General features: G+C 39.7%; 1 protein-coding gene across 2 annotated transcripts in view; it reads left to right on the plus strand.

Moving 5' to 3' along the window:
• KCNIP1 (potassium voltage-gated channel interacting protein 1) overlaps nucleotides 1–12,160 on the plus strand; it is a 401,890-nt gene extending 389,730 nt beyond the window's left edge. For both annotated transcript variants that reach the window (XM_058282082.1, XM_058282091.2), the window contains exons 6-8: nucleotides 6,655–6,759; nucleotides 7,657–7,719; nucleotides 11,294–12,160. In XM_058282082.1, the coding sequence (XP_058138065.1) occupies nucleotides 6,655–6,759; nucleotides 7,657–7,719; nucleotides 11,294–11,341 (216 nt within the window). In that variant the 3' untranslated portion in view covers nucleotides 11,342–12,160. The remainder of the gene's footprint in view (nucleotides 1–6,654; nucleotides 6,760–7,656; nucleotides 7,720–11,293) is intronic.
• Nucleotides 12,161–13,208: the final 1,048 nt, after the last annotated feature.

The following is a 13,208-nucleotide window of genomic DNA, read 5'->3' on the forward strand; positions in this document are numbered from 1 at the left end:
GAACAAACTTGGAGGACTGAAACAACCTTATCTCGACACTTAATATAAAGATACAGTAATCAAGATAATGTGAAATTGGCATAAGGTATTAAACATATAGATCTGAACAGAGCATCCAGAAATAGACCCACTCATATATATTGTCATTTCAAAAAAGATGCCAACGAAATCAAGGGGTAAAAAACAATCTAACAAATGGTGCTGTTACAACTGTATAACCATTTGAAAACAAAAATGAACCTTTAGGGGAGTAGACATAGCTCAAGTGGTTGAGCAGCTGCTTCCCATGTACGAATTCTTGGGTTCAATCCCTGGTACCTCTTTAAAAAAAAATAAAATAAAATAAAAACCTTCATTTCAGGCCAAACACAAATACAAAAATCAACTTGAAATGGATCATCTATTTAATATTTTTTTTAATCTGCTTTCTTAAAGAATACATGGGAGAAAAATACTAACAACTTTGGAAAAGGAAAGGATTTTTTAAGATACAAGAAGAACGATAAAAGAAATGTGATGAATTGCGTTTTTTCAAAATTAAAAATTTCTGCTCCTCAAAAGATACATTTTAGAAAGTGAAAAGACTAGGAGAAAATATTTGCAAATCATGTATCTGACAAAAAAAAACAGCATCCAAAAATAAGGGGAATACCTACAATTTAATGAGAAGATTAAAAAACTCAATTTAAAATAGGCAAATGATTTGAACAGATACTTCAGGAAAAAAAATATATGCATGGCCTAAATGCTCATGAAAAGTTACTCCATATCACTGGTCTTCAAAGAAATGCAAATTAAAAATTACAATGAAATATAACCCACTAGAAATGCTACAATTAAAAAGATTGTCAATGCCAAGGATTGTCAAGGATGTAGAGCAATGAAGACTCTCATACATTGCTGATAGGAATATGAAAAACTTGGAAAACATTTGGCATCTTTTCTAAAGTTCAACATTCACTTAACACACGGCCCAGAAATCCCACTCCTAAGTATTTGCCCAAAATAAGTGAAAATATATAATTCTGCAAAGACCTATATGGAGATGTTCGTAACAGCTCTATTCATAGTAGCCCAAAACTGAAAACAATCTAAATATCTGCCGACAGGACAACGGCTAAACATATTGTAGTATATCGATCCAATTTTCTTTTCGCTATTCATCAGGAAACAGAAATAACTGACTGTTGCATGCAACGATGTGAATGAATCTCATCAATATTGTGCAGAGGAATGAATCCAGACTAAAAAAATTTATCCTGTATAATTCCACTTATATGAAATTTTAGGAAATGTAAACTAATCTTATTGATGGAAATTAGATCAGTAGCTGCCTGTGTCGGAGGTTTGTAGCATTGACCACAAAGGGACATGAAGGAAATTCTTGCGCTGATGAATATGTTCCGTGGTAGGGATTACGTGGGTGTATAAACGTGACAGAACTCCTCAAACAGTACATTTTTAAATGGCTGAATTTTTTAAAGTAAATTATGCTTCAATAAATTTGGTTTGTTTTTTCAAACCCCTCTATTTTTTTTTCCTTATTGGAGAATTTATACATTTGCGTAAGATACAGGATTCGCAGATACTCTTCTGCTATTAACACCTTGCATTGGTGTGGAACATTTGTTACAATTGATGATTATGCATTCTTATAACTATACTGTTAATTATAGCCCATGGTATCATTTAGGGTTAACTATTTGTGTAGTGTATTTCCATGGATTTTTAAAATTTTATTCTATTACCATATATTAATCTAACATTTCCCCCCTTTTAATCACTCGCAGATATATGTATTTCAGTGCTGTTAGTTACATTCACAGTGTTGTGCTACAATCACCACCATCCTTTATCAAAACCTTTCCCTCATTCCAAACAGGAAGTCTGAATGCTTTAAGCCTTAACATCCCATTTCCTATTTTTAAGAAATTTGGTGTAAGGTGGAAGTCTTTAGTCAACAGTAGGTGCTCAAAATATATGTATGTGTAATGAAATATATTTCATCAAATATAGAAAAAAAAGAAAATGAGGGTCTAATTTCACTCAAAATGTAGATCACAAATCCTAAATGAAATACTGGAAAATTAATTCTAGCACTCTATTTAAATAAATGCATATGACTGAGATAAAGTTTATTCAAGGAGAAAGTACAATAGTAGAGAAAGTCTGTGGTTGATTCCAGATCTGCAGTGGGGAAAACACAGGATTAGTCTGGAGCATCTCATGATGTAAAAAAATAAGGAAGTGCTCAAAAAAGGGTTCAATGGGAAAGAGCTCCAAATGGCAAAAACTAGAACTATTTGATCAATAAAATGAATAATGATAGTATTGGATTATAACTCATAAAATAAAGTAAATATCCACAAATCCTGATAAAAATAATGAATGCATAAATAAATGGTAGAAAAGGGACAGCTCTTCCTAACAGAATAATTCCAATTAATAAATATAGAAGGAATGAGAAATGCCAAATCACCATTAGGCAAATACAATAGTAATAATTGTTGCAGACAAGATCCACTGATGGATACTAACATTGGTGGAAAAATCCAGCAGACATCACCATAACCAAGCAATCAGGGACAACATCACCAGTAATAGAACAGCATAGAAACACCTTGTACCTCCTTGACATGATGCACTAAGAAGGAAATAACATCTGTGTTATAGCAGTCTTCCAAAAATGCGTAACTAATAGAAAAATCAGACTAACCCAATTTGAAAGATATTCTACAAAATAACTGACCAATACTCAACGAAAGTGACAAGATCCTGAAAACAAGGACAGGCTGAGGAACTATCACAAGAAGACACAAGTCAGTGCAATTGGGATCCTGGATTGGATCCAGAAACAGAAAAAGAGCATTAGTTTTGTGTGATCTATGTTTCTTTAAAAAAAGATAATTTAAAAAAAGAACATTGCGGGGGAGAAATTTCCTGGCTTTGATCATCGTATTACGGTTATTTAAGTTGTTAATATTAGGGGACGCTGGGTTTACATGACTCTACACTATTTTTGCATTTTTGTAAGTCTAAAATGATTAATTAAAAAAACTTTTTAAAAAATAACACACACGGGGAAGTGGATCTGGCTCAGATCATCCGCCTACTACATGGGAGGTCCAGGGTTCAAACCCAGGGCCTCCTGACCCATGTGGAAAGCTGGCCCACACACAGTGCTAATGTGAGCAAGGAGTGCTGTGCCACGCAGGGGTGTCCCCTGCATAGGGGAGCCCCACATGCAAGGAGTGCACCACGGCAAGAAGAGCTGCCCCACGCAAAAAAAGCGCAGCCTGCCCAGGAGTGGCGCCACACCACGGAGAGCTGGTGCAGCAAGATGACACAGCAAAAAAGAGACACAGATTCCCACTGCCACTGACAAGAATGCAAGCAGACACAGAAGAACACACAGCAAATGGACCCAGATAGCAGACAACAGGGGGGCGGGGTAGGGAAGGAGAGAGAAATAAATAAATAAATAAATGAAATATTAAAAAATAAATAAATAAATAACACCAAAGCAATAAAATTAAATTCAATAAGACCATGGGATGAGGCATAGCAGGGAAGGAACTTGGGATGCAGGGTGTCCCCCTGAGTTGATATGGTCTCTGTAGACCACACCAAACATCCTGAAGAAAAAGCTTTCTTCCTTTGCTCCTTCCCTCATTCAGGGTAGGGACCAGGGTAAGCCAGGGGACCACTATGCCTTGCCAGTGTGATCAGGAAACCACCACTGATGGACCCAACAGTTCCTGGGTTCCTACTCCACAGCAGTCACTGCACCAAGTATGAGACCAAAACAATGAAGGGGCCAACATGTGTCCTCACAAAGCTCACAGCCTCATGGAAACAGATCAATGAACTAATAATAAAGAGTTTGATTGATTAAATAAATATTTACTGAGCACTTACTCCATGTCAGGAAGCATTGGAAAGAAAATATGGCAGCAGTTATAACATCTATCAGCCCCCATCAGCCAAGAAATAGTCATGTTGCTCTTTGTAGAAAGGAGTCTTTTGTCTACAAAGACTAGAAAGTCGTCAACATAAAGGGATTCCTTATAAAGTTATAAGAAGTCTAATGGAACACATCTAATCCCCATTGAAACTGGAAAGTTGTTAGCCTCCCTCTCTTTCTCTCTCTCTTCCCCTTTCTTTCTCCTCTCTTTCCTTTCCTCTCCGCCTCCAGCATTGTTCAGGATTTTTTTTAAGATGACCAAGCTTTCCTCTGCAGTAACAGCAGGTTCAAGTCTCCAGTAACTTTGGCCAGTGGCTGGGGATGGGGGACAAGAAGTTTTAGTTTATGGGGTAACCATTCTCTGACACTGTCTCTCCCTGGCTTCTCTTGATCTCCGTTAGTCTGCCTGTTTCCTCATCACTCTTCTGTCTTCATGTGTTTCTCCCCCATTCCCACTTCTCTTTCTCCTCCCTCTCCTCTCCTCTCTTCTTCTTTCCCTTCTTTCCAGCATTGCTCTCATCTCATCTACTCTCTATGCATCTGCTCCATTCTGCTGTTTAATGCCAACTTCCTCTGCAGAGATTTTTATTTCTGCTCTCCCTTAACCTCAGCTAAGCTGCAACTAGCTTTCCCAGGGCACTGATTCTCGCCCCAAATCCACTTGACTTTAGATCCCCATAGACCTACCCCTTCTGACTACAATTACTGTTGCCTCTTCATTCAAACTTCTCAAGAGAGAAAAACTGAGTAGGTCAGCTTTTGTCAGATGTCACCTCCGTTCCAATCAACTGCAGCTATAGGGATAGGGCATCTGGTACAAAGATACACACTCAGACCCAGTCACTCAAAGGAAATATGGAGTGGGGAGAGGGCCTTCCAAAAAGGGGTATGTGAGCTAATCAGGATGGAAACATACCTATCCCATCCATCTGCTATCTCCATCTAACAGCACAAAATCCACAGAGAGCAATTCCTCTTGTGATCATAATATGAGATTAAAAAGCCAATAAATAAAGCTAACGAGATGGACTGGGAAGGTAGAGCTAAGAAACTGGTTCCAAGAATATCAAATTGATCTAGGAAGTATGGTGAGCCATTCTGATGACAGAGAGAAGGAGATCTCATAATTCATATAACTTGTAAAAGCAAGGCTACCCCAGGCCCCAAATCCCCATCACTGCCCCAAAATTGAAACTTTACCCTCATAGATTACCCATTTTTTTTAGTTAAAATTTAGTGTTACAATCCAGAATATATTAAGAATTCTTAGAACTCAACAACAAAAGAGACAACCCAAATTAAAAAAGGGCAAAGGACTTAGGCATTTTACTAAAGAGGATATACACATGGCCAATAACAGTATGAAAAGGTGTTCAACATCATGAACCATTAGAGAAATGCAAACAAAACAGCAATGAGATACCACTTCACATCCACCAGGATGGATATTATTTTAAAAACAGAAAATAACAATGGTTGGAGAAGATCTGGAGAAATTGGAACTATTGTGCCTTGTTGGTGGAATGTAAAATGGTGTAGCCACTGTGGAAAGCAGTATGGCAGTTCCTTGAGACGTTAAATATAGAATGATCATATGGCCAGACAATTCCTCTCCTAGGTACATACCCAAAGAATCTGAACACAGGAACTCTAGTACATACTTGTACACTAATGTTCATAACAGTATTATTCACAAGACAAAAGGTGGAAACAGTCCAAGTGCCCAACAACAGATGAATGAACAAACTGTGATACATACAGACAATGGAATATCATTCGGGCATAAGGAACGAGGTGCTTAGACACGCTGCAACATAGATGAACTTTGAAAATATTGTGCTGAATGAAATGAGCAGAGCATACATGGACAAATACTGTATGATTTCACTTACATGAACTATCTAGACATAGCAAATTCATTGAGACAGAAAGTAGATCAGCAGTTACAAGAATGGAAGCATAAGGTCAGGAGAGGGAATTATTGCTTGGTGCATATAGAGTGTTGACAAACTTTTAAATTTTTTGAATAAAAAATAAGTTAGTAGTATGAGGGTCTTCTGTTAACACCAATTTATCCTCTGGGATGATATAATATCCTCTGGGATGATAGTCGCTCTCAGCCTTAAACATTGAGAATAATGGTTCCTAATGTATCTTGATAAAAACAGATTCCTGGAGTCTAGTCCTCAGTGGTTCTGATTCAGGAGGATTGAGGACGGACATTTTTAACAAGGGCCCCAGTCTGTGAAACCATTACCCTAAATAGAGTACTCTAAAGATAATCTTGGTTGCTCATCATTTCTCCTAGCTTACAACTACACCAGAACCTGTGGATTTTAAAATATCTAAGCCAGAACATAAACTTGCTTTAATTCAGAATAATATTTCATTTGCCTCAAGTTCACAAAACGGGATCCCACACAGAACCCCTCATTGCAGAAAATGCCCAAGAAAAGGTAACCTACCCAAGAGATTTTGAAGGCAAAGAGAATTTTCCACAGATCTCTGTCTAGGAATAGGCTCTCAGTAGGAACAGAACGTAGCCCCTCAGATTGCTTTCCAACTCCCTTTAATCAGCTGAAAAGGGTCCTTTTAATCACTTTCATTGGTAAGAAGGACAAGGAGACCCATACACTGTCACCTAGGAAGAGCTTGACCTCACACTATGTGCTTCCCTGTCTCCTCTTCAGGAGATGATGGACATTGTCAAAGCCATCTATGACATGATGGGGAAATACACGTATCCTGTGCTCAAAGAGGACACACCAAGGCAGCACGTGGATGTCTTCTTCCAGGTAAATGTGCATACATTGTACATGAACTTTAAGCCTAACTTAGATCAATCGACCCATAAACAACTGAACAAGTGGTGTGTGTCCAATGCTATACTGAACATTTCCGGAAAGAAAATAATTAGAAGATATATTGTCCTTGAGGAATAGATGATCTAGTTAAGCAGACAAGTGTACACTACAGAAGAGAACAGGGAAGTATAATTATATAATTAAGTGTAAGTGGTATAATGTGTACTCTAAGTTCCACAGTAATTCTTGGGGAATAAGAGTAAACAGAGAAGGCTTCATTAAGCATTTGTGTAGGTGTGAAGTGTTTATGTCTGGGGAGTAAGGGAAAATGAGGTTGGAAACTAGAATGGGACTGGATAGTGAGATGCTTAAAGTTGAAGGATTCCTCCTTGCTCTGGTAACAGATGGATGCTTTACTGTTGGCCCTGGAATAGGACACAGGCATAATCAAAGTGGTGATTTAGTAAAATGTAATCTAGAGAGAATTAGTACCAGAGTCCATTCTAGTTCAATCCTTTCGCTTTTCAGATGCAAAACAGAGGCCCAGGGAGACTTTACAGGTTTGCTCCAGGTCATTCAGAAATGACAGAAAAAAACTAGAACTTCTTTTGTCTAGTGTTTTTTCTGCTGGTTGGACAGGCTGGAAGAGAGCCTGGGGAGAGGCAGCATGTTAGCATGTCAGTGGAATACTCCAGTAACGAGGAGACGAGAGTCTGAAGCAAGGCTTTAATTTTAGGGAAGCTCATGGAGGTCAAAGAGCCTTAACCACGGACTGCAAGGAGTAGTCCAGCCAATGAAACAACCCTAATCCTCACGGGGAAATTGACTAACAAGTTTAGGAATGCACATTACCACGTTCTTTAAAGTGCTTCCTGTTGTGTCTTTCAGAAAATGGACAAAAATAAAGATGGCATCGTGACTTTAGATGAATTCCTTGAATCTTGTCAGGAGGTAAGGAGAGATCTCAGGGCAGGATACCTCTAAATCTGGGGCTCCGGCCTAGAGAAGGAAGCAAATGAGGAAACTCACAGGTCTGCTGTTCAGGTTAGAATCAATATCAACAAGAATAGCAAAATCTCAGGAGTCAACCATCTCCACTCCTCAGACTGGCCTGTGGCTTGGACTTGGTTAAGTACAGGACTGATTCAGGTAATTTAAGTAGGAGCCTGGAGGGATGTGAAAGTCCAGGAGTGTGGAGGGATGTCCTCTGTGAAATAGACTCAAGAGGGCAACAGTCATTTTCCAACTTGCTTCTGCCTTGATGGCCCACTCCCCAGACCACATGGGAGTAGTTTTGTCCCAGTTTGCCACACGGCTGCCAATGCAAAGTACTAGAAATGGGTTGGTTGTCTTTTATAATGGGAATTTTATTTGGGGAAAACTTACAGTTCTGAGACTGTGAAATGTCCAAATCAAGGCACCATCAGAGATGATTTGTCACCAAAGTCAGCTACTGGGGACAGTGACAATCGGGCATATGGCAGGGCTTATCTCTCAGCCTTGAGCTGCTCCTTGGGCCCAGCTCCTTGGGGGCCTCACTCTATGCCTGTGTGCTCTGCTGATCCCAGACTCCAGGACCTCTCTGAGCCTCTCGGGCTTCTCTGCCTTTCTGCAGCTGTAGGTGAACCTGGAGTCCTCTCTCTCATGTGGCTGGGTCAAAGTGGCAGAGCTCCCTTTTCCTGTATCTCCATTTTTCTAAGGTCCAGCGGAGAGCAGAAGCCCAACCTGAGTCACAACTCACTGACATAGTCCAATCAAAAGGGCTCCGTGCCCACAGGAATGCGTTAGTTCAAAATCATAATCTTTTCTCTTTTGGGGATTCATAAATGGACTTCGAACTGTCACCAACCTGAAAAGAAATCTAAAACTGTGATTCTCAAACCATAGAGTGCCTAGGATGATTCTGAAAAGGTACATTTCAGTCCTCAATCCTGGAGACTCTTAATACTATAGGTCTGGGATGGGCTCTAGAAATCTTCATTTTAAACAAATGCCCTGGACCAATACTTTTCGAACTTTAAAGTTCAAACCCATGTCCTTGAAGACCTTGTGAAAATGCAGATACTAGCTCAATAGATCTGAGGTATTCATGTCTAGCACAATTCCAGGTGACACCGATGTGCTGGTCCTCGGACCACACTTTCGTTAGTCTAAAGAACAGACTGGCCCCTAAGCCTCCGCCAGAGACTAAACTGTAAATTATTTCTTTCATCTACTTTAGAAAAATGCATTTATACCTCCACCTTACTCTAGAAAGGTACACAGTCACTCTGAGTTTTACCCAAGAAGAACTGCAAATGCAAGGAAGCAGGGGGAAAGTAATTAACACATCGTGAGCACCTGCCATGTTCAGGAACAGGACACAAACCCCACAACCACGCTGTGAGCAAGACGTGCTTTACCCGGAGTGATGTTCAAGACGTTTAAGAGCTGCATGGCCTGAGCAGTCACCACTCAGAATCAACCTTCCCCAATATCCTGCAGCAATGACCCAGAGAATGCCTGCTAAGCTCGGAATTAACCCATCAATTGATTGATCTTTGGATGGTCCAGGGATCCTGGGTCAATGGCCAGCTAACCAGAGGGGTGGAAGAGGCTAAGGCCTGGTGGAGTGCAGGGGGGTGGGGAGGGATCAGCTCAGCAGCTGTTTACCAACAGGGTTGAAAGTATTCCAGCTTTTTAACCTTTATGAACTGGCTGAACCGCAACACTGAGCATACCCATTTTAAAGAAGAGAAAATGGAGGCATCACAAGTTTAAGAGATGTGCTTAAGGTCACAGAGTGATACAGAACAAACCTGAACTCCTGACATTCTCATTTTAAGTATCATGCTCTACTGAAGTCCACTTTTTTGCTTATCAGGTGAGAGAGGTTTTTTTTAATCCATTTAGTTTTTCACATTAGCAACTTCTTTGATAATTATTCATTAATTTACTCATTTCTTTTTTTTCAGCCCTCTCTACAGATAGATGCTAGGATCCACCCCATTTTGCACAGGAAGAAACTTGAGGCACAAGGAAATTAATTAATTTGACCAAGGTCACGAAGCTAGTGACAGAGCCAAGATTGGAATCCAGGCAGCTTGCATTGTTCTAGCAATTTCTGAAATGTTTCATGTACCCCAAATCAGCTTTTGTCTCTGCTGATTTTCTCTATTTTAGAATTGCTTTCTAGCTCATTAATTTGTGCTCTAAATTATTTTCTTCCTACTGTGTTTTGTGGGTTTGTTTGTTTTTTAATTCAATTTGCTAGAGAATTTTTTGGGCTCCTTAATTTTGTTGATTGCTTTTCAATAATTCTAATAAATACATTTAAACATATAAATCTTCCTCTGAGTTTAGTTTTAGATGCATCGCACAAATTATTTTATGCCATAGTTTCATTATCTTTTAATTCAAAATATTTTTTTCCTCTGATCCATGGATTATTTACAGGTATATTGCTTAATCTCCAAACATTTGAGGATTTTCTTCATTCAATACTTATGCCTTAGAGAATTATGATAGAAAAGTATAAAATAGAGAACATACAATAATGACATACAATAAGAAAATCAACAAAGGCCAAAGTTGCCTCTTAATAAAATGGATAAACATTTAGCAAAACTAATCAAGAAAAATACAAAGAGAGGAAAAACTCAAACTATCAATATTAGGAATAGAAAGGGGAATGCCGTTATATACTTTACAGACAAAAAAAAGATGAGTTAATTATCCGATAAATTTTACAACTCATATGAAAGCTACAAATTCCTTGCAAAACACAATTTATTAAAACTCTCACAAAAAGAAATGGAAATTCTGAATAGTCTTATAAAGTCTGTTAAAGAAATTGAATCTGTAATTTAAAATTTTCCCACAGAGAAAAAAGCAGGCTGGCTTCACTGGTAAATATTCCAAATATTTAAGGAGGAAAGTTATTAATCCTATACAAACTCAGAAAATAGAGAACACTTCTCAATTTGATTTATAAGGCTAGCATAAGTTTAATATGGAAACTTGACAAGGCCATTATAAGATTTTAAAATGCAGGATAATATATTCTTTCTGAACATTGTTGTAAAAACATTAAACCTTGCAATGTATAAAAATATATCATGAACAAATGGAGTTTATTCCAAGAATGCTGGGTTGGTTTAAAATTCAGGAATTAATCAGTGCAATTCATCACATTAATAGAATTTTTTTAAAAAACCCAGATGATCATTTCAGTAGATGTGGAAAAATCATTTGATAAAATACAACTGCCCAGAAATAAAACAGTGAGTCCAGAAGCAGCACTCACTATTTTACTGGATAATCTGTTTCTTCTGAATTCTTCTTCAAGGCCAGAGAAGGTGGTTCTTGCTTTGAATTGCTCGCTTTCTAGGCCTCACTCCTTACTCCTTGTTTCTTAGAGCCTTGCAGAGTGCTTTGTAAAGAGGAAACCCATGCTGGAGATTTGCTCAGCAGTGCTACTATGCTTCTCAGGGAGGAGACTTAGAGAGTTCTAACCATCTTCTTTTTTCCCCACCTCCCTTCCCAGGATGACAACATCATGAGGTCCCTCCAGCTCTTCCAAAATGTCATGTAATTGGGGACACTCAGCCATCCAGCTCTCAGAGACATTGTACTAAACAACCACCTTAACACCCTGATCTGCCCTCGTTCTGATTTTACACACCAACTTTTGGGACAGAAATGCATTTTAAACACTTTGGAAGCATTCTCTGCTGAAGACTTTCTATGGAATCCAGTACCAACGGACTCAGTCTCTGATGGCCAACCCTTCCTCCTCCCTGTAATTGAGAGAGACATGATGAAATTTGAGTTTGTTTTGGAAGCATGCTCATCTCTTCACGCAGCTGCCCTATGGAAGGTCCCTCTGCTTGAGCTTACACAGTAGTGCACAATTTTCTGCTTGCGTGCCCCCTGCCCACTGCTGGCAAGTCCAGCAGATCTTGATGAATCTGGAAGCAAGATGGCCTGAGCCGAATGCACACCATCCTCTGATGGCCTCCCAAACCAATGTGCCTGTTCCTCTTCCTTGGATGGGAAGAATGAGTGTCATACAGAACAATTAGAACCTACCATGGCCAGATCGGGAGGGTCAACACCTAACACATGTAGGCTAGGACTGATTTATTAAGCACGACATCGTCTGATGACCCAAACTGCCTACGTCCTTTGTTTCCAGAGGCAAGGGCCAATAACTCTCTCTCACTAGCATCTGTGCTGATAGCACAGGTCCCTAACATACCCAGGAAGGGAGCCACTGCCCAGTGGTTCCGTGCCTCCACCCCACACCCTGCTAGAGCCCAGCACTGCATGTCCCTCCCAGAAAGCCCAGATGCCTGCAAATTGCTGTAATTTTATACCATGTTCTAATCAATAAACAGAACTATTTCTTACACTCCTAGTCTTCATTTTTTCCATGACTCCATTGGTCAGGAGAGGTAAGTTGTAAAAAGAGATGGTCAGTCCATTCACCTAGCACCTATTTATAAGGATCACCTACCAGGGATTGGACCAGGCTGGGGCATCACCCTCCCCAGTCCCAACCTGTCTGTACGAGTTTCTTGTCTGCTAAAACAAACCCCATACAATGGGTTGGCTTAACAACAAGAATTTAATGGCTTACAGTTTCAGAGGCAGGCTTCCTCCCAAGGTGGGAATCTTCTGCCTGGCTGGCAATCTCCGGGGTTTGTTTTACTTTGCTAAGCTGCTGAAAGCAGATACCATGAAATGCTTTGGATTTAACAACGGGGATTTATTAGCTTACAAATTTACAGTTTATAGGCTGAGAAAAATGTCCAAATCAAGGCATCATCAGGCAATACTTTCTTGCCGAAGACAGGCTACTAGTTAACGATCCTAGAGGGCTTATCACATGGGAAGGCACACGGCATCATCTGCTGGTCTCTCCCTTCTCTTCTGCATTTCATTGCTTTCACCTTCTTGTTTCCATGGTTTTCTCTCTCTTGTTCATCCCATTTATAAAGGACTTCAGTAGGAGGATTAAGACTATGTTGGACCATGCCTTAACTGAAGTAACCTCATCAAAAAGTCCTATTTACAATAAGTTTACACCCACGGGGATGGATTAGCTTTAAGAGAGTGATTTTCTGGGTTACAAAGAGTTTCAAGCCACCAAAGTGTTCTGTGGTTTTTCCATCATATGGGAACACACGCGGCAGTGCCTTCTCCTTTCTATTCCAGGTTCGTTAACTTCAGGCTTCTTGCTGCTCCTCACGGCTGACTTTCCCTCTGCTGATGAAGGACTCCAGTAATTCAGGCTGAAGCCCAACCTGATTGAGTTGGGCCACACCTTAACTGAAGAGCTAGAAGAGATCTTATTACAATGGGTCCCCACCCGCCAGAATGCAGACCAAGACAAGGAACATGTCCAAACTGGGGGACACCACCCCAAGCAGACATCCAATTCAATTACAAAATACGTG

The sequence above is a fragment of the Dasypus novemcinctus genome, chromosome 2, assembly GCF_030445035.2.
Source record: "Dasypus novemcinctus isolate mDasNov1 chromosome 2, mDasNov1.1.hap2, whole genome shotgun sequence".
Classification (NCBI taxonomy): Eukaryota; Metazoa; Chordata; class Mammalia; order Cingulata; family Dasypodidae; genus Dasypus; species Dasypus novemcinctus.